This window comes from Calonectris borealis, chromosome 8, assembly GCF_964195595.1.
Source record: "Calonectris borealis chromosome 8, bCalBor7.hap1.2, whole genome shotgun sequence".
NCBI lineage: Eukaryota > Metazoa > Chordata > Aves > Procellariiformes > Procellariidae > Calonectris > Calonectris borealis.
Window position 1 is genome coordinate 32,377,646 of NC_134319.1, and position 21,082 is coordinate 32,398,727.

Consider the following 21,082-nt stretch of genomic DNA (forward strand, 5'->3'; position numbering starts at 1 on the left):
GACTGATAGCTGAATACCTAAGCTGATGGATAAGAAGCCATTTGAGTTTGTAGATATGACAGGGTACCTCACATAAGAGTTTAAAAATACCTTTGACAAAACAGGATTTTTTAAACATTAACTTATTCATATTTATAAGTCTAACACTTAACTGAATTTTTACCCTTTTAAAAGGTGCTTGCTCACTGCTAAGTCAAAAATAAAGCAAACTGAAAGGCTGGCATTCTAATTAATAGCACTTGAAATGACAAAACTTCAAAAGTAATTTATGATATTATGTTAGATGCCATTGCTCAGCTCTAACAACAACAACAAACAACTTCTCCCATGACCAAATCAAGGGGAATTTAAGCCCCAATAAAGCAAGCCACTCTCTTGGTTTCTGCAGTGAGAGAGAGACAACACACTAACTTTTCTCATTCCAGCTCCTTAACCCAGCCAATACAAATTCCTGGATAGCTCCCTCTCCTAAATGTGGTTTAATGTTTTAATATTCTAACAAAAAGTGGTGAGTGTTCACATCAATTTGTTACATGAAGCAAGCCAACCATAACCTCTCTGTTTTTTGAGTTGTCAGCTGCATAGAGTTAAAAAAAAAAAATGTACGTGTGAAATACAAAACTGTGAACTTATTCTTACTTAGCATTTAAATTAGCATTCCGATTACACAAAGATAGGGAAACATGATATGTCTACCAAGTTCATTTATATATTAAAGTACTTCTTCATTGCTCAGGCAATGAAAGAGCTGAATGGAAGTTTTGTGTTTATGTTTGCCCTAGAGCCTAGATAACAATTCCAGAATACAATTAGAAGAGGTATATTTTTAAAGTACAACTAATACATTTCCTAATTCTCAACCACGTGAAGAACCCTACAAGAGAAAACCATCTTTTAAAAACAGTGAATGATCATCTTGCAATTAACACACTGGAATGGTAGTTGGAAGATAACTCTTCCCACCGCTGCACAGCCATGGGAACTTTTGGATGTAGTAGAAAGACCTTGCCTGGGGACAGTCCCCAACAGCCAAGTTTAAAAATATTTTAGCTCTCCTGGGTGTTGAGATGTTGGGCTTGTTAACAATTAAGTACTTCAAAATTCTAAAATTATTAGCACACAGCTTCATATACATATAAAGAGATTTACCCCCTCTCTCAGGGAGATCTGTCAGGCCAGAATTACATCCAGATGATTAAGAACTACATTTCAGTACACTGCTTCTTTGAGGAATACAGAGAAGCTCAATGAAATTTTAAAATATTCCCCAATTCTTTCTCCTTTCTGTGAATACATATGGATTACTCTCCTTCCATAAAAACCTGTAACTTAAGAACTTCTAGTTGCAGTTAACACCACCACATTGAGCTCCTCTCCACATGCCTATATGAAAGTTCCCATTTGATCTGGGCTCTAATTCCACCTTTTTAGTCCCTAGACCTTCTCAAGCATGAATTCCTTCTATCAGGCTACTTGGTGTACTACAAGTTTTCCTGCCATGTACCTACCATAAGGACAGTGCGCTTCCCATAGAGCTCCTGGACAGAGACCCTCAGTGTGAAAAGAAAAACTAAGTTTCTGTCTGAGATTAAAAAAATCAAATGTCTACAATTTTGGTTATTGAAGAATACTGCCACAATCTGATTTTCCTTGAAGCCATGTTGGTTCAAGCAGCACTTCATAAATTGTTCCTTAATCTGAATTTTTAGAAGGAATTATATTTAAGCCTTCCAACTTGGCTTAGCACTGTCTCTCCGGGCTGCCAGAATACTTTTCCTCACTGAAAAAATAGCTAAGCCTCTGTTAAGCACTGCATCAGTAGAATAATTCTGCTGTCCAAAATGAACGCTGGGGGATTAAAGTTCCTGTGTTGAAACTCTACTTGTTTTCTCACAAAGTCCACTCCAAAACTTTTATCATTAATAGTTCCTCCACATGCTATAATAAAGTTGCTTCTTCTTACTCTCATTGGGAACATACTTATTCTTTAATATCCTTCTGTAAAATAAAGCTAACAGGAACACATACAAGCAGAAGTCCTTTTTCATCAAGAGCTCCTAGGGTCCAGTACTTCACTTTATTCAAACTGCTCTCAGATGCAGCAGACAGACTTGCCTCAAACTCCCTAATCCACCGACAACCAGCCTCAGGAGAGGCCAAAACCAACATTACTGCCAGGAACCGCGCAGCACAACTCACACCAGTAGCTGCGCAGGAACTCACAGAGGGAACTGAGAATCTGCCAGAGTCCCACACAAGACAGAAAGTTCTCCTGGGGGGAACCTTGGGCCAGTTCAAGTTATTTTTGTTCTGTTCGAAGGGGCAGGAAATGAGTTTGTTGAACCCCACACACCTCAAAACCTATTTCTGCACTTTTATTACACACACAATGGGGCTCCAGAACTCTTGGGACCTGCTTCCTTTACAAAACACACTCTCGTGCTCTTTCTTCAGATATAGATAACTTGATATTTAACTGTCGTAAGAATGTCTCTGAGAAAAATTCCTTGTTTCGTCTAAACATTTTTTAAATAAACTTTATTTGTGTATTGTTTCCAAAATAAGCAATATTCTTTTTTCCAACATCCATTTGGCAAAGCTTAACTAGAATCAAAAAGAAAGAAATACACATACATCTTAGTGTGAGCTTACTTCATAGCACTTTCGGAGACTAGGGCAAAGAATAAAGAATCCTTCTTAGATAACTAGGTGGAAAAAAAAGCAATGGATTTATACAGCTGCGCTTCCCTTAATTCTACTTCAAATATTTACACCACCGTGGCTAAGTTGAGGTATAAAATGGAAAAGCGAGTCAAAAAGTAATAAACAGTCAAATAATTAAACAGTAGCAGTCTAAGGAATAAGAATTTACTGTAAAGCAAAAAATAAATATTTCTTCAACCTGAGGTTCGCCAGCATCTTAATTTGGAGCTCATGTCCCCAAGCATTTTCCTTTTTTCTTTCAGTCTCACCAGCCCCCCCTTTCTACTGCCACTGCACCGTTAACGTATCCCTCCCCCACAAATTGTGCCCTGTACGCTCAAAACCACACTTCTCCCTTCAACGAAAAGGGACAGCATTCACTGCAACTGTGTCTACCCTGTACACACACAACGGCTCCATCGGCAGGGCCAGACACCAGTGGGTAATCCTGGCACCAACTTGTTTTGTGGCTTTTAGCCGTTTAATAAAGAAGTGAGCAGTGATCAGCCTAAAAGCAGGTATTTAAAACAGAGACAGTCTCCTCATTAGTTACAGCTAGAAAGCTGTCTGTAGAATCCTTAGCAGAAAACAAACGTGTCCTACTTCATACTCATTGAATGGGATTCTTTTTCCCCAAAATTTATGAAACATGCAGGCATTCGATACATCCCCTGGAAGCTGTTTTTGTAAGCTGCAGGGGGATAAGGCAAACTATAAATGTGCAACAACAGCAGCTACGCCTGAAGATCTCACCTGTTTCAGCTGTAACTTAGCCCTTTCTAAAGCAGCCTTCAACCTTACGAAGAACTTAAAACACCCAGTTGGTAACAACAGTATAACTGGACTTATTACACATATATTACAATAATAATTTCCGTTACTATTCAAACTAGACCCCTTGAAGGGCTGGCGTACTTTTGCTAGAAAGTTAGTACAAGACTGAACAAAGGACCGTTACATGAAACAGCACACCAACTGTGCATTCAGGATAGTGTTAGACGACTGCCAAAGGGAAGAATATGGAAATAAAATCACCAAAAATATTTACACTTGGGCTTCTCTTTGGCTTGGTAAGCAGCTTCTTGAAAATACAGGATTACAAGCAATAGCTTTGGTAGTCCAACTTGTCTCTTACCCACTAACTGACTAAACAGATTGAGCTTTGAAATAACAATGTCTCTAACACAGCAGGAACTGAAAAGACATCTGTGCGTCTCATATTGGTACTGAAACCACTAGCATGAATCTTATTTCCAGTATCTCTCGAACTTAATTATCTTTCAGATTTTTGCTCTTCTTTCTCCAGCATAATTGTAATTGTCCCATCTGTGACAGTGACCCGTTTTGATCAAAATGCAACATATCATACAAGGCACCAGATGAGACTTCCCAATGCTGATGTTGACTTTATCGGTTAACTCTCATCTTCATGCTACCTATGCACTGGAATTCTTCATCATTCGAGCCAAGGTTTCCTAACCATTAATTAGACTGCTGTTTAACTAGCTCTTGTGCAGCAACTTGCTTTTATTGCTGTTTTACTGTCTTTATCACATTATCTTTTGTCTCCACGAATAAAGTACTTACGCAGCCCACAAATTATTTCCTCAGTTTACTACTTCAAAAAACAATTTTTTTAAAAACAGTGTTCATTCTGCAGTTGGTAATAGAATTCAGCCTTCACTAAGTCACAGATGACAGTAGTCTGTACTGCACTTTTACAAGAGCTATCACTAAACTAGAAATTTTCTTATACTTTGAAAAAGCAATTGGTAGCATGTCCATGTCCAATCTGAGAGGCACATACCCACTATTGTAATGAAAACCTTACTAACACAGTTTTGAATTCTCATCAGTGCTGGTATCCTCAAAAGCTTGGCCATACTGCATCACTCTGGTAGTCTTCACGTTAACACTGAAATCCAGATGAAGATTTTATACTTCTCTGTTATGGTAGGACTAAAAACAGGAAGAATAAGGAAATGGCCAATAAAATAAAAACAAGTGTAAGGGTCAAAGGTACTTCTCCTCCAAGGTACCTAAGTTTTAGGCAAATGCACTTATTTCTACAACCTTCAGCAAGAATGATCAGAAAAAGACAGCATTCAAAGCAAGCAAGCACTACTGGAAAAGCAGATAAACTTGCCTGGGGAAACAAACAGTAATAAAGAAGTGCAGCTGTGTACAGAAATATTGAAAAAGAAATGAAATTATAACCTTGCCAAAGGGCTGAATACTGACTACTGGCAGTTTTGCTCAATTGTTCAGAATTCTATCTATAAGACTAGATACTTTAAAAGGGAGAAGGCTAAGAGTAAGATGTTTTCTTTTGGGGAATTGAGAAAAGAGCAAAATTATACCAGGTAGTATAAACCAAAAATACAACCACAGGTTCTCAATTGTAATGTGAAATGCTTAATTAAAAGATTCCTGTTTGCGAGTGGAACTCTACCCAGTTTGAGGCATAATATGAAAAACAGTAAAAACACTGGATTTCAATAATCTATCTAACCAAGATTTAATAAGTAGGCAACATTTAGAACACCCATGAAAGTAAAAGGTTTCTGCACCTGAGAGATGAAGGATTAGACAGTAGAGGACAGTAGAGCAAAAGGATTATGAAATGCAATACAAGACAAAGCACCTTTGTATATTTTGCTGTCCAAGTGAGTGACAGCAACTCCACAGAGACAAAGTGATCTCTCTGCTGCTCAACAGCATCCACCACTGGCTAAATAGCAGAGCGATTCAAAGGAACCTGTAGCTATTCTAGCCTGAATGCATATTTCCACTTGAATTCATGACCCTAGCCCCAAATTCCTTTAGTACTTAGATTTCCTTTATGTAGAGAAATCGTAAGATAAAACTGAAAGGATAGCCAGCCCCAAAAACATCTTCCCATGAAAAGCAGGTGATTCATTGCCAGGCTGTTCCTGACAACAGAGCAAAGAAGCAGCCCGAACCACGACTTGACCCTCAGTCAGGAATAAAGCCTATTAACTATCCAAGAAGAATTTAACATGTCAGTACCACTTCATAATCCAGACGCTTTAAATTTTCATAGTGCTCATTAAAATTAAGTTATCCATTAATAATTAACTGAAATAGTTATTAATGATTAAAAACTAGAACAAACCTAATGGGAATATTTTGTGATACATACTACTACATATCGATAATCTCCCCAGGACAACTCATCATGAATCTCATCACTTGAATTATAAATGCAGTAAGAGCAATAGCTTGTTAGCAATCTTTCTAGTAACATACTTGAATCACTTAGAAGGACCATCTGTTGTCTTAACCTCTACAAGTAGAGTAAAAAAAAATTTAAAAAAAAAAATAAATCACCCAATGTTTTGGTTAAACATTTTTACTCATTTGTTCTTGGTTATAAGTTGGATATCCAACTCATTATTCTGTACCATTGCACTCGAAAGAAGAAAACACTCCCTAGATGTAAGAATTAACAGAGTTAAAAATTAAAACACCTCCAGAAAAAACAAGTACAGATCAAGTATATTCTTGCAACTAAAATCTGCATGTCAGAATTAAGCTGCATCATATAGATTTAAGATTCTTTGGTCTATGTTACATGTAAGAACGTGAAAAATGCCTGGACGGCATAGGCCAAAAAGATGACTTTACATTAACTTAACATGGACAACGAAGTTAGGCAAAAAACATATAGAAATGGAGAAGCAGAGGAAAAGCTGCCAAGAAGATTCACACACAATGTAATAAAAATTACTTAATTGCTTACCGCATATTCTTCTGGTGTAACCTTTAGAACATCAAATACCACTGCATCAAAGCTCTTCTTCAGTTCAGCTGAACCTTTGTCACTCAAGGATTCAGAGCTGCTACTCTTCTGCAGAAACAAACAAAAACACTAATATTATTTTGGTTTCTCCTCTTCTTTTTTGTTTTTACACTCCCAAAAGCAAAATTTCTGTTCAAACATCACTGTTCACAGAATTTTTCTATTGGGCAAATTATGAATAAAAAGTCAGTCGCAGGACGTACTTCTCTGACAAAGACCACTAAAATCAGAGACTCTCAAACTGACTTCAATGGATTTCAAAGGTGTTCCTCAAAACACAACAGTTACATTTCAACACATAATTAAATTCCAATTTTGCTGACAGTAAAGTTAATAATAACAATAACAACAACACCACCACAGTCACACTGAATTTCAAACAGAACAAATACGACTATGGTGTGGAAAAAGACAAGGTCTGCCCCAAAAATAGTTAACATCAAAGAACAGTATCAATCTCTTCCTGTTTCTCTTGGAAGCATTAAAACTTACAAAAATTACACTGTGAGCTACAGATGTGTTCCTGTTGAGGACGCTCAGAATAAACAATTTTAGTTGTGGTTTTGTTTTGGTTTTTTTAATGGTAGTAATTCACATTTGCAAAAAATACCAGATCCTAGAATATTATTCTACGAAACTTTATCTACAACACCAAGATTTAGCTTTCCTGCAAAACACAAATATAGTTCAAAAAATTAACACTTTGTATGAAATGAACACTTCATATTGGTTTCATGTGTTTCATATGAGAACAATACATCTGTGTTATGAGTAATCACTTCCTCTAGTATTAGATGGAAACCTAGATTCTGTTCAGTCAAGATTCTTTACAAGAAAGAAAGGTTTTTTTCGCATGAAGACCGAGAGGTCACATCCAGATGTACACTTCACATCTGAACCCCAGGCATACTTATTTCAGAAATATGCATACAGCACACAATCACTTTGCTGCCCCACACTCTCCTCAGACCTGAAAGGCTGTGCATGTTTCTTGCTTCTTAGTTTCTTCTCACTTTCCGAAACCTGGCATAAAGCAAACTCTCAACTAAAAAGTAAGAAATAACATGAGACACGTGGACAAAACCATCATGAAGGACCACAGTTACTACAGTCAGTAACTGTATCAAATCTAACGCTGCTTCTTCAGCAAACAGTACGCTTGCCTGAAGTACAGTATGGCACCTGCATGCTTCAGCAATAGCATAGCCTTGATGTAAGCGCTAACAGAGCTCCCACAACAGTTTTGCTAACACTTGGTTTGGAGATATTCGAGAGAAAGAAAACTAGTATTGGTGCACAGAGCTTATTCTCACCATTGCTGGGAGCTCCAGCTCAGCTGTGGCAAAACACACTGAGCACAAACCAAGACCTGCCTAGTCTTATGCTGGAGACTGATGTATCGTTAAGCACTCTATCCTAACACCACATCACAGGGAGATACCTCTTAGACAGCTGAAAAGACTAGACTGTGGCCCACACAATGAAGGCACTTCCTGACAGTCTGTGTAATTTTACTGCTATGCTGAAAGTTTTCAAGACCGTGGATATGGGTCATATATACGACATGCACATGAACGGCCACTTCAGCAGATCACTTCTGGTGGAAGCCAAATTTCAGAACTGTTACACTGTACTCTCAGTAACACCTGCATCATGTCTGCTGATGCCAAGGCAGGAGGGAAGATAGCACATGGTCACTGATGGTGAACAGTTCTACTCTGCTAATGTCGTCTTCTGAAAACCTAACAAGACTGTATTTTAGGGCTACGCTACATATTTTGACTTTGGCTTCCCACTCACAGAAACAAGAACATTTGAACTCCTTGAGAATTCAGCCAACTGAAATAAACCCTGTCCATTTTTAAGCACTTTTGTTATAAGGACATATAAAGAAAATACATACTCATTTAATAATCATGTCCGGTTTTAGTTAGGTTCTTCTAACAGTACCATCTTTCTGAAAAACCTGACTTTGAGAACACCACTAAGAACTCCAAACCAGACAGGCATTTTCAGTAACCAACATACTTACAGAAACATTTCAGTTACAAGTCCTCCCTCTTCCCGGTTAGTCAAGATAGGAAAAAAATACCACTTGCTGAAAGCAGATTCATGTAACTTTGCCAAAATATATTTTACTCAATTTTATCAGACATCGTGTAAACATTCAAGACTATCTTGCTGAGTAAAAAGAGAGCTTTCCTCCAAGAAAATTTTTCAGTTGCATGCCAGCAAATGGTCAAGCAATGATTCATAACACGATGTTATGGGAAGCACAAAAATTTGTATAAAAACAAACAATGGTCTTTGAGATTGATGCCAGCTTTCTTGTTTAAATCTTGTCAATACTTGTGATATCGTGCTGGAGATTATTTGATTCCTTTTGATAACACAACACTCCAATTTTCCTTTCACCTTGTTTGTGGTACTTTCCATTTCCATATGCACATGCAAGTGCGTAGCCCACATGCAGCTCTGCTATTCAAAACACATGTGTAAATATATAAATAAAACAAACATCTTTGGTAAGGTCCAAAGATTCATTCAAGGAAGCAACTGTTTTCAGGACTTTGTGGCTCTCATCACTACTGACTTTGTAGCATTCTTGAATATCTTGTCTTTTAAACAAGGGACAAATGAAGAATGAAAGAAAAAAAAGACAAACTGAAATCCACTGCAGTAAAAACACATTTCACACTGTGACAAAAGCAATAAAAATAATATGCACCAGCAATGTCTCCCCTGAGCAGAAAGGTTAGGTTAGCATTGTACATCTGAACAAACCAAAGCATATATTCAGTCACCCCAAAGAAGAAAGACAAACAATGCATCTGGAAAGATCACTCAATATACACTGAAGGCAGATTTTCAGTTCCCTTCATCCCAGTACTACAAGGCATTAACAAAACAAACAAACAAAAAACCACTAAACAAACAACAAAAACTTGAAGCGGGAGTGATTGGCAAGAACCTGGGGGGGGGCGGGGAACAAAACCAACCAGGTCTTGCAAACCCTCCAACATTGCGAAGAATTTAGGAATCAGTCACAACTCAACATCTCCTCACATGATCCTAGCAAAAAGAACACAAAAAGTTCTGGTACTAACTTCACCCCGCCCCTTCTTTTCCTTAAGTAGATGACAAATGGAAAACTACATTAACTTCAAAATAAGAGGGATCAGCATAGGAGGCCAATCTCCATTGCTTGGCTGATACACACGCTCTTAACTCACAAGCTGTTCACTTCTAGAGGGCAGAAACTTCTGTGGGCAGGCGAGAACCCATACCAATGCCTGCATATAGTCCAAGAGACAAAGGGAACAACTTATTGCAGTGCTACTGTGTCAGACCGCCCCTTGACACACACACACAAGTACCTGTCAAAGAAGAGAACATTTCCCACAGGCCTTGCCAGCCCAGCTTATTGCGCTAAGAGCATCTATTATTGTTAAAACTTGAAAAGAAAAGCTTCCTTGTCTAGATGTGATGGAGGAGAACATAAAAAAGGCAGCTTTGGTATAGCAAGGCTGTAAATGCTAGCTCATGCTTTATTTTGGTATACAAAGGTTGGAACTTTATTCATATCTAAACCGGGGCGTATGAAACCAACACACAAAACAAGAATCTCCTGCACCGCACCAGATCTGTTAAAAGAAAAAATCACATTTTGCTGCATTTCAAAAAAATTGAGTACTTATGGTCTTAAGTATCCAATAACTGAGTTTTGTAATCCTTACCTCTGAAGCAGTAGCCGCAATATTAACACTACTTGACTGTCCGTTCATTAGGTCCATACTGCCCACACCATTAATCTTCAGCCCTACATTTACAGCAGCAGGATCATCTCCAAGGCAACTGAGTAACCATTCCTACAAAGAGCAAAAAGTAATCATTTTATTCACGTTTTAAACAAAATTCTGTATTTAAAATCCATAACAAAAATAAAGTACTTCCAAAATAGCTACACCACTTTCAGGTCCAAACTCTAGATTCAAACACATATTCTAAGATTACCTACTTAAAAGTGACATAAACTGAAGGTTCCATATTCTTTTCCATACTATTTTCTATATACCAGGTATCAATACGTAAATGTACGCATTAACCCTAACTTAAAGTTAGGCCTGCAACATCAGTTCATGTATGATTCTTTTCCTTTGATTACCAACTTTTAAAAGTATGTCCTGGATGTTTACTCTATTAGATAACTTTTATAAGAAGTTATCCAATAATTTCCTAACTTATATGCTTATTCAGCAGCTTCAAGTGAAAATTATCACATTAAAAGCAATTTAAGAGTACAAGTGGAATTTACACTTTTCTCCACAAATTACCCAAATTATTGTTTAATAAAAGAAAAAAAAACCCAACACACAAAGGAAAACTCCACACACTAACTTTTAATGCATCCTTGCAAGAATACTATTGCTTTTCATTTCTACAGAGAAAAGGCTGCAAAGAAACAGAAACCTTTGGCATCCACTACAAAAACAGTAAGACTACCCAATACTCAAGTGTTACAGAGAGTAAAAATTGGTTTGGGCTTAAATTTCATGAGATGTTAGTGCCCTCTAGTGTGAAAACGATTATTAATCAGTTTTCATAGGTCTATGTTTATAGCAAGCGTAATTGTTTCTGAAGTTGCTATTATTTATGAAATTCATTTTAGGTTTGTAGTTTAACTCAGAACTATTACACAATTTGCAAATAAATGGAGAAGGTAAGTGACAGATAACATGACAAAATAGTATTATAGCATCTCATACTTAAGACCTTTACCTAATGAAATAAACAAAATAAAGTAATCCAAAAAGCTCTATCTCCAAGTGACCTAAACCAGGTATGTCAGATAAACAAGCCCGAAAGGCAAGAAACTGCAATATTTAGATAATAAAATATCCTCAAAAAAAGCAGTAACTTTAAAGTGTCCTTGCAGGAATGCAATACAGAAAGGAGGGCAACTGAAAGAGTGCCACGGCAAACAGCATAGCTTCCAGGTATTTTTGCATATTAATAGTCTCCATCTGAACTATGTTGAGCTGTACTTCTGCAGTTCAGAACAGCCACCCACATTCTACCCTTTCTTGTTTTTTTTTTTGTTTTTTTTTTTTTTTGTGTGGTTTTTTTTTTTTAAAACTGATGGGACTGTCTCATTCACAGAGAGAAGATGCTACATTTCACTTTAACATTATACTCCCAGCCCATACGCTATAATTAAGATTGTGTTTCCTCCACTGAAAATACACTTAACTGCACTTAGATTGGTGCTGGTATTATACTAACAGACCATAGAAGGGAAAAAAGTACCTCATCTTCGGCTTGCGAGTGTCACTGCTGTCCTGTCCTTTCCTATCTCAGTTACCCTTCAGATTGTCTCTTGTAGAATATTTCCAAATGCTCAGCTCCCCAATGCCTCTTTCCTACAGCCTTTTCATTTACTGAACTGAAAAGCAAGGAAACAAAACTAACTGATGTGTCATAATTTTCATTTATGTAGTGACAGTAGAGGACAGAGACACCACATCCCCAAAACCAGTTTCAGGCCCTCCAAGTACACTTGTCCCTCCAGGTACACTTGTCCCAATTTAATCTTCTTCTCTGCTGAAAAAACCTACCCTTTGAAAATGTGTATTTTTTTTTAACCACTGTAATGGTAAGGAAAATTGACACTTTGCACAATTTCATCATACTATATGGCCCATAATTGTATCACAAAGCCGAACTTAAACTAAAGGGTATTGTTGTGGTTTAATATATACTTCAGTCATTCCCCTTCCCTGTACTAATAGGAGACAACAAGGGGGAGAATTGGGGAAGAAGTGTTTCTGACCAAGGAAAAGCAAAAACTGAAGTTTGGGGGTTTTTTTGTGGAGGGATTTGGATGGTGCTATTTAAAAGAAATTATGCATATCATAGAAGCCTATGGAGTTGGCAGAGCAGCCTCAGATAAACAAGACTGAACTAACTCCTCTAAAAGCAACAGGGTTAAAGCCCAGTTTCCTAATGATTAGTCTCACATAACCCATAGGCACCCAGACAGGCCCTAGCAACTTCCCCACCCATATTTCCTGCACTCTCTCAAGCCTTACCCTTGGTCCCTTAACATAACAGCTCCAGTTTGCTACCTGTTTGCTAAGCTATTCTGACTTTTGTTTGCATCTGCCCACCCATTCCGAGTGCCAGCCAGGCACTTACTCCTGTGCTGTCTGAACACAGCACATGCTCATTCACCTAACAGCAGGCTAAATGGGATCGGTGAGCCCGACAACTACGTGATAGACTTTCCACCTTAGAGCACTGTACCTGGAGAGTACAGGGGTGGTGCACACTGCTCCGGGTTTTCCTTTTCTGCCTGGTTACTGACTGTGATGAGAATTGTAAGAACTCTGTCCCTTAGTCAAGTACGGTTGAAATTGGCCACCATGCTGAGAAGAGACTCCTATGAGGCACATACAATAAAAGGTGGATTTTTTTTAAATTTTTTTTTAAATAAGTAGAAAATCACTTAGAAAAACCCTGTATGCAAAGGAAACCGAGATTACAAAATATAACATCTGCCAGTCATGCTGTATCATAACACAGCTGTCCACACAATATTAATTTTGTACCCATAGCTGCATTACAATAGTATGTTTCAATACATTTATATTTTTTCCTCACTTTGTGGAGATACAGCAAGGAGCAGAATTAGTACTGAACTGCTATAAACTAGCATTTATCAACTTCAGAGTCCCAGAATTTGAAACATTTAAAATGTACTTTTGAAAGCTGCATTAGACGTGAGAACATCACCACTCCCATAACAATAAAGAGTCATAGCAACAATTTTGGCCAGTGTATCATTTAAGACAAATATTGAAAAAATCCTAACACTGGAATAATTAAGTAATTTGCTTGCTATACTACCCTTCTGCTCAACACCAAAGTAAGTAGTAAACAGCAGTATCAGAAAGTGATCAATAGCAGAGCTGTTCAGAGCAACATAGCTGGATATGTGAAATTACTGTCGCCACACTGCAACAGTTTTCACTGCACACCCTGTATATCCAATTACAAAAACTGAATTACACCGAGTAATTTGAACTTCCAGTCTGCTTCTCCTCTTCAATTTAATAAATGCCTTTGTGCTCAGAAATGCATTAAATGTGGAATTGAAAGTGTTTTATACGACGCATAAAATACTTAAGCATGCATTTATGCCAACCTGAAGCCTAGACACACTATGTGCTATCTTCCTACCTCTTCATGCCATGCATACTGTACAGTAAAAAGCAAACTAAAAATACTGATAAAAAGATTCATCATACCCAAAGAATGAAAACGTCTAGACTAAGTCTGTTGTCTTCAATGAGTCTGAGTTTTTCCTGCAAATTCAGCCAAGGCTGTATTTGATGATCAGTCCATTACAGTGACTGACCTATAAACCCCCAAAATGGAAGGCAGCTCCGTGAAGATGAGCAAGGGCAACGTGCCCATGAAGCTCAGAATAATGCAGGGTGTGACTGACCACAGCTGTTGCAAAGAAGCTGACTTTATCTCAGCACAAAGGGGACCAGAGGGCGGCCTTTGTTTTAGATAAACAGCTATGTCAGTTGAGCAGATCATCTGACTATATTACAGTTCAGTGAATCAACTAGTGGTGTAAATGTTTCTCCCTGAGTTCATTAAAAAAAGTGAATGTCTCCCCCCCGAGTTAGCTAGACCAGCATGGGGGGAGTGAGTACACAGCTCAGCCCAACACAGAATACAAAACCCAAACAACTAACAAAGGAATTTCAGAGAGAGCAACAGGCTTGAGCTGGCTTCAACCCACATATTCCTTCCCAGTGACTGGGGATGCCCAACGTCGTGACAGCGAGCATATTCTAGAGACCAGTAACGGGCATCACATTGGTATTGTGTCTGAACTGTATATTGCAATTGCTGTATTTTGCTAAGTTTAACTCGCATCTGTATTGTGATTTCAGTATATTTTGTATCACACTGCTAAATCAGAAATCCTCTGTAATATCAACTATTTTCAAATAGTAAATTTAATATTAGACATTACACCCTCCATGTGTGGAATATCTAAAAGAACCTGGTCAGAGGGTATTGGACTCTGACAGGTGCTTAACAGGACACCTAAGCCTGACTCCCTTCCACAGCAGAATCCAGGGATATTCTTGTCTCAGCTTAGGTCAAACACTATCCCAAAAATATACTGTACAAACAGCATTTTAAAGGACAACCCTAAAATTACATTAAAAACTTCCTGTCCCGAACAGCACAAAAGCTTTGAGGAAACAGACACAGTACAATTTTATGAATGGCTCAAGAGTTACAATGACCAAGATCCTCTTTGTTCGTATTCATAATGTCAGTACAAGATGTCATTTGTTTTGATCACAGATCCCCACGCAGAAAACAGAACTGCCTTGCATGGATTAATCACCAACTATGAATGCAAAGCCACTACCAAAGACTTTGGGGACCAAAGCACTGTAGGAACCAGAAGACCAGTTCCAGACTCAATCAACCTGAGCTCCTGATCTTGTGGAAACTCTCATCGGTATTTTGACAAACAGTACAGAAAAAGCTATTTCTTTCTAAACAAGGAACAGAACCGTATTGGGCCTCACTGAATCTTCACTCCCCCACACATGGTACAGCCTAGCTAGATTCAACTATTCCACACCAGGACACTTCAGTGAAATCTTGGAGCTACTGACTGAATTCTAATTCTGGATCTGAGCTCTTTGATTCTTAGTTAGAAGTGTATTTTTTCAGCACTGCTTGGCACTTTCTAAATTAACATTGCTTCTAATCACTGAACACCAGGTAGAAGGTTCAGTGAAACAGACATTCAAGTTCTTCAAGCAACTGTCACATTTGCCTATATGCACCAAGTCGGATCCTTCTGCCTGGAAGTACTTTGTGGAACCACTTCAGTATCTTGGATGCCTCACTGCCCTTTTGATCAGAACTTGTTAAATACAAAATGTGCCGATTAATCTATAGTTCCTTACCACATAGAGCTACAAGAAAGAGCCTCTATGACAATTACTCATTTTGCACACTGTAATTCCTCCTTTACATGAAGAACACCCAGAAATGCTTGTCGTTTTGGGTGTTGAGTTCCTGTAAGCTTCCCCCCTTCAGTGGTTTGAGGTAAAATCTCTCTGCTAAAAATTCACAACAATATGGCCAAAATAAATCCAACACCACTAGAAATATGGCAATGTTAAGATGCTGCCACTTCAATGCATTCTCCAGGTACTTTTTCCTTAATCTTTATAAGGCATACAGTTATGAAATACCTTTTGGTCTGATTCTTGGTTTTATAGTTTTTTAGATTAATGGAATAGGGATTATACTTCCCATAAGATCACCAAATAGATGTTGTGAGACTCACTTCAGTAACGTGTTGCACCTTGAGCAGGTGGGGGTACAGGAAATTCTGCTGACCCAACGCCCAGCACGGATGCCTCGCACACCGAGCGCACCTCTCGCTGGTGTGCATCAAGTTGGCAGGTTCTGGACGTTCTGCTGTACAGCGATGCTGCGTGCCCCTAGCTGCACACAAGCTGCCACATACCCAACTTAAGTGGAAGTGGTACAAGGTGCCCCAGGGGCACACAAGCACCAAGGAAGGTTAAGTAAAGAAGACAAAGTGCCCTGGCACGCAGACCCTATAGCCACCACTATTTACAAGTACTCATGCCATTTGCCATCAGGGCAAGGGCTGATCACACTCACAGTTCTTCCCTGCAGTTCGGTGCACATGCACGTCAACATGCCTAGAAGACCTGTGTACCTAAGGACTGTGTTAGCAAAGGAACATACTACCCAATAGTAAAGAAAAATCACTCGTTTGCTAGGCTGCACGTTGTCTGTTCTGCAACCAGAAAGATTCAGGAAGCAGCACAAAGCTGCACTGTGACAACAAGAGTCATTACAGGTACTGCAGTGGCAAAAAATCCAAGGTAATCTGAGCAGACCACCAAGCTTTTAATGCTCCTGACTTAAAGAGAAATGCTTGGCCTCCTTCTCTTGTCCCAGAAGCCACTGTTCTTTATTAAATACTTCCCATCAGAACCTCTCAAAGTCCATAGGAGCTATGCACAGATAGGTAAAGCTAGAAACATGTCTAAGGATGGGAAGAAAGCTTATTGTCTAAACGGCAAAAGCAGAGGTAACTGCTAAAAAAACACAAACCAAAACAAAAAACCTACAAAACACATTAAAAAAAATACAAAACACACCCCACACTAAAACAAAACACAACACACACAAAAGCCCCACAATTAAGTAGAAAGTCGGCAAGAAATAGGCAACAGGACAAAGAACGTTCACCCAACTATGAAAGAAGATTTTCTCAAGTCAAACCAAATTGTATCTTCCAAACTATATTCTTCAGTTTTACACTTGACCCACCAAAACAAAAAAACCCCAACTAGGTTACTGCACTGTAAGAATAAAGATACTATGTATACAGCATTAAAAAAGAAAAGTGAAAGCCACCTAAACACATGCTTTAATTCAGTTTTCAGTTAAGCGTGATAATATTAAGAGATAATATAAGATAGCAAAACTGATAAAAATAGAAACTTCCACAGTAGAGATGAAATAAAAGCTCAAGCAACTTAATATAACCCCATCCTCCTGCAGGAAATTTATCATTGAGGATAATCAAATCCCAGACCTAAAATTTCACATACTACGAAATCTTCGGTCAGACGCATGAATCTTGGCAAAGCATTTCATAAGCTGCCACTAGTGAAGACTGAGATAAGAGACACTAGTAGAAGACATGCATGGGGTAAAGACATGACAAAAACAGAGGTAGAGGAGCATAATATTAGAGTAGGAAGAGATTACTAACAGTTATTAAATATGCAACACCAGTACAAATGTTAGAATGATAAAACGTGGAAATACAGGAAAGCAACATAATACAGGACAAATAAAACTATCTGATGGACAGAAGAATGAAAAATGAAAGTCAATCATTAAAGGATCATTTGGGTTGATCCCTGTAAAATTTCTGCTATGAATTTCAGCATATCAGTTGGAAATGACGGCCACCAATGTTGTAAGCATGAAGTAGCCACATGAGATCAAGATGTTTGCATTAGTTATGGACAAATACTTCCTCGAAAACTTTCGTTTGTTGGGATTGTTGATCCTGTACTCTACGCAGTTCTGGTCACCTGGCTTCCAAAAGATTTTTGAATGAAACATATGCAGAGAAGGACTTCCAGGTTCACTGACGACTCCATTGCAGAAGTGGAAACCAGGAGACCTCAGCTTGCTTAATCTAACAAACTGAAATCTGCACAAGGATACACTTGCCATGTTTAAATATCAGGAGGACAAACCAGGAGTATGAATAAAATGTAAATTTATGCTCAAAATCAGAATACAGAAATCTGATTCTTGAACAGTTTCCAGAAAACAGTACTAAAAGCAAAAAACCATAGCTGCTTAAGTTACTTAAGATACTGCTTCCTGAAAGAAGTTGTGTCATATGGCACCTGCATCACCGGTATAGCTAACCCAGTAACACAGATGCCTTTTTTCATTGGTTTGATCAGTCCTGCTGCAAACTCAAAGCACTTCTATACTCATACAACTCAACCACTCAAAGTTATGTCACACAGGCACTCTTTCCCTAAGCATCTGTTGTAGAACAGTCACAGTAGTATCAGCTGTTTAAACTCCAAGACAGATGAAATTAGAATCCACAGAAGAGCAACAAATAGAACAAAATATCATTTTATTAGGTTTGACAATGAAGTTTTAAATACAAAAAAAAAGCTTCATTTAAATATGGTTCTTAATTCAGATTCTCTTCTCCTACTCTAGAAAAGGGTGGACAAACCTTTACCTGGACGAACAATTAAGTGAAATTATTATTCTTTTTTAAGACAACAATACCCACAGAGCACCTTCACTATCATGTGTGCACTCACATTCTGGACAACAAAATCATCTTATTGCTGCTTTTATGCACCTCATTCTCTGACTTCAGGGACCGGGCGAGAGAAAAGAAAGAGAGGTAACGTTATGGTAATACATAGTAAGGTTATGTCTCATTCATATCTTATTCAGTTTCTAGCTATCAAGATCCCTTCTTCACGGTGCTCCAGTACCCAGTGCTCTCCTCTTTAAACTCAAGAGCTGGTACAACTCGTGGCTTCCATTTCCTCAGACAACACAAAGAAAAAACCTCAAAAATCCAGGAGAATATCCTTCTCCAGAGTACAAGCTACTTGTTTACCACATTCTATTACAAAAAGCAAACTATTAGCTGAGTTTGTAATCAACTTGCAATAACCATAAAGAAGTTCAGCTCAAAATGGAAGGTTTTTAAAAAAAACACAAATTGGAAGGAGATCCTTACCGTTCTGACTTCCACCATTCAAAGGCCAGCTATACTCGGTGGACTGACTCATAGCCAAGAGGTAACTGGTAGATACTGTAGTGCACGGCAACAAATTTTAGCACTAGCGTTGGTACGCAGCTGCAAGCAGTAGCAGATCCTGGCCCTCACACAATGCAGGCATGAATCAAGCAGAAGGAGAGAATCATTGCAGGCAACAAATGGAGTACGCCAAAAATGTGAACATGTGTACACGCTATTTAAGTTTAGCCTGGGGTTGTAAGAGGTTTGCTTTCTTCTAACAAAAGCTCTCTTCAGCAGAGTTTGAGCGTTAAAAGACAAAATGTAGGTTCACTAAGTAAATAACTACACGAGAACTGAAGAAGTTTCTGCTCACAAACTGCTTACAAATTATCAGGTTCCCAGAGCTGCTTTCTTCAGAGATCACCTACAAGCCTCTATTCCTTCTTTTTGTAGTTCTTCAGAAAGGACATTGCACAGAAGAACGTTTTATTCCTTTGGATCTGGCTATTGTTTTACAATTGCTGTCAGAAGAGACTGAACATCTGAAGTTATGATGTATGATTTGTTTTTTTTCCCATACGCCAGAAGGGTAAGCATTAGGGAACCAAATTATTTTAGCACAGAAAGTACATTGAGTATAATAAGGTTTTGCCCTCCTCAGTCTCCCTCTCCACAATTCATGCCTACCGACAGTTTAGCCTGTTTGAGCAACCTTTCTTCAAATATCTGAAGAAGAAATCCAGGCTTGCTCAGTCAAGGAAGCGGAGGATGATCCCTCCTCACCCCAAACACACAGAACAGGAGAAATCATAACCTAGAGACATTTTCGAAAGATAGGAACTATTGATATCTATTTCCATGAATAAGATGTAAAAAGAGGGCAAAGAAAATAAATAGGAATTATTTAAACGAGAAGCAGATACTTTTAATTAATTAGGCAGTTCTATAAGATGATAACCTTTCCACAATTGGCTTTTCCAAGACCATGGCCATGTAGCTATCGGTTTTGTTTGCAAACAAGAGGAGCAGTAAATGATTAATGTCATGTTGATTAACTGATGCTCAGTTTGCAAAATATTTTTGTTATGGGTCAGATGTGCAGGCACTCTATCAGTGGAACTAACAAAGGAAGAATACATCCATGGACAACATTCTGAACAGAGAAGTCATACTTAAGAACACGCAACAGTGGAGCACTGAATGCTGCTAGCATAAGCTTCAGGATCCAAATATTCTTTACAGAGGTACTCAGATCCAGAGTTTTGCTTTGTTTCTGGATAATGTAAGCAACAGATGAATACAGAAGAACTATTACAGACCGCGCATCAGCAAAAATATCACAACATGCTCACTGTGAAAAGTCTCTAGAAGCTGCCTTTTATATTCTTATGTTTTATATTCTTACGTTTTAAATTTTTTCATTTTAAATAAAGCAACACTAAAAATTCCAGCAGAAGACAAACTTGAAAAAAATCATTATAACAATCTCCAAATGGACCCATGTGGGTGGCATACTTCTCTCAGAATCGAAAAAGTACTCCACAGGAAAAAGATTTGGGAAAAAAATTCAAATAAAATTTTATGTGCAAGTGCACAACTGCAAGTTCTGAAACAAAGATGACAACTGACAGCATGAGCTTTGCTACTGTCAATAGGCTACAGGAACTCTGTCACCAACAACCACCACAACTCGTGTGCCAAAAGCACATATAAGAAAAACCACTGATGAAAACCGAGACTGAGGATCTAGACTGAACATTCTGTGTAAACCTACACACCACACGTGGATGTATATCCATGCAACTCATCGAATAATCTTCTGTAGGCATTAAGTGCTAGAGTCAAAATTCTGAACAGCCAAATCAAAAACAAGATGATCAAACCATCCTAGGATAGATTTTTAACAAGCAAGAGATGACGAAGTACCAACTGTTGCTGAGTAACGGCCTCCAAATCCAGAGAATTAAAGAGTCAGTACATACTCCTGCCTCAACCGCACACTTTCTTTGTGCAGTATGACAAGAGAGATTTACATTTAGGGAGAAGGCAGCAAAACATCTCCCACATTGAATGCCTGAGTTTCTCATTCAGGAAGAAGAAAATACTGTTGAGAGAACATTTTACCATATTTTTTGTAAAGCCGTTAATAGACAATAAGGATCTTTCTT

The 21,082-nt window shown here is 38.2% G+C and overlaps 1 protein-coding gene across 7 annotated transcripts in view; it reads right to left on the reverse strand.

Moving 5' to 3' along the window:
* The window catches only part of RALGPS2 (Ral GEF with PH domain and SH3 binding motif 2), a 128,903-nt gene that overhangs the window by 90,420 nt on the left and 17,401 nt on the right, over positions 1–21,082 (reverse strand). For 5 of the 7 annotated variants that reach the window (XM_075156866.1, XM_075156867.1, XM_075156864.1 and 2 more), the window contains 2 exons: positions 10,264–10,395; positions 6,467–6,574 (listed from right to left, as the gene is read on the reverse strand). In XM_075156866.1, coding sequence (XP_075012967.1) covers positions 6,467–6,574; positions 10,264–10,320 — 165 coding nt within the window. In that variant the 5' untranslated portion in view covers positions 10,321–10,395. Of the gene's footprint in view, positions 1–6,466; positions 6,575–10,263; positions 10,396–11,833; positions 11,970–21,082 lie in introns of those variants that run through there. The other 2 variants (XM_075156868.1, XM_075156865.1) reach the window with 2 other exon arrangements.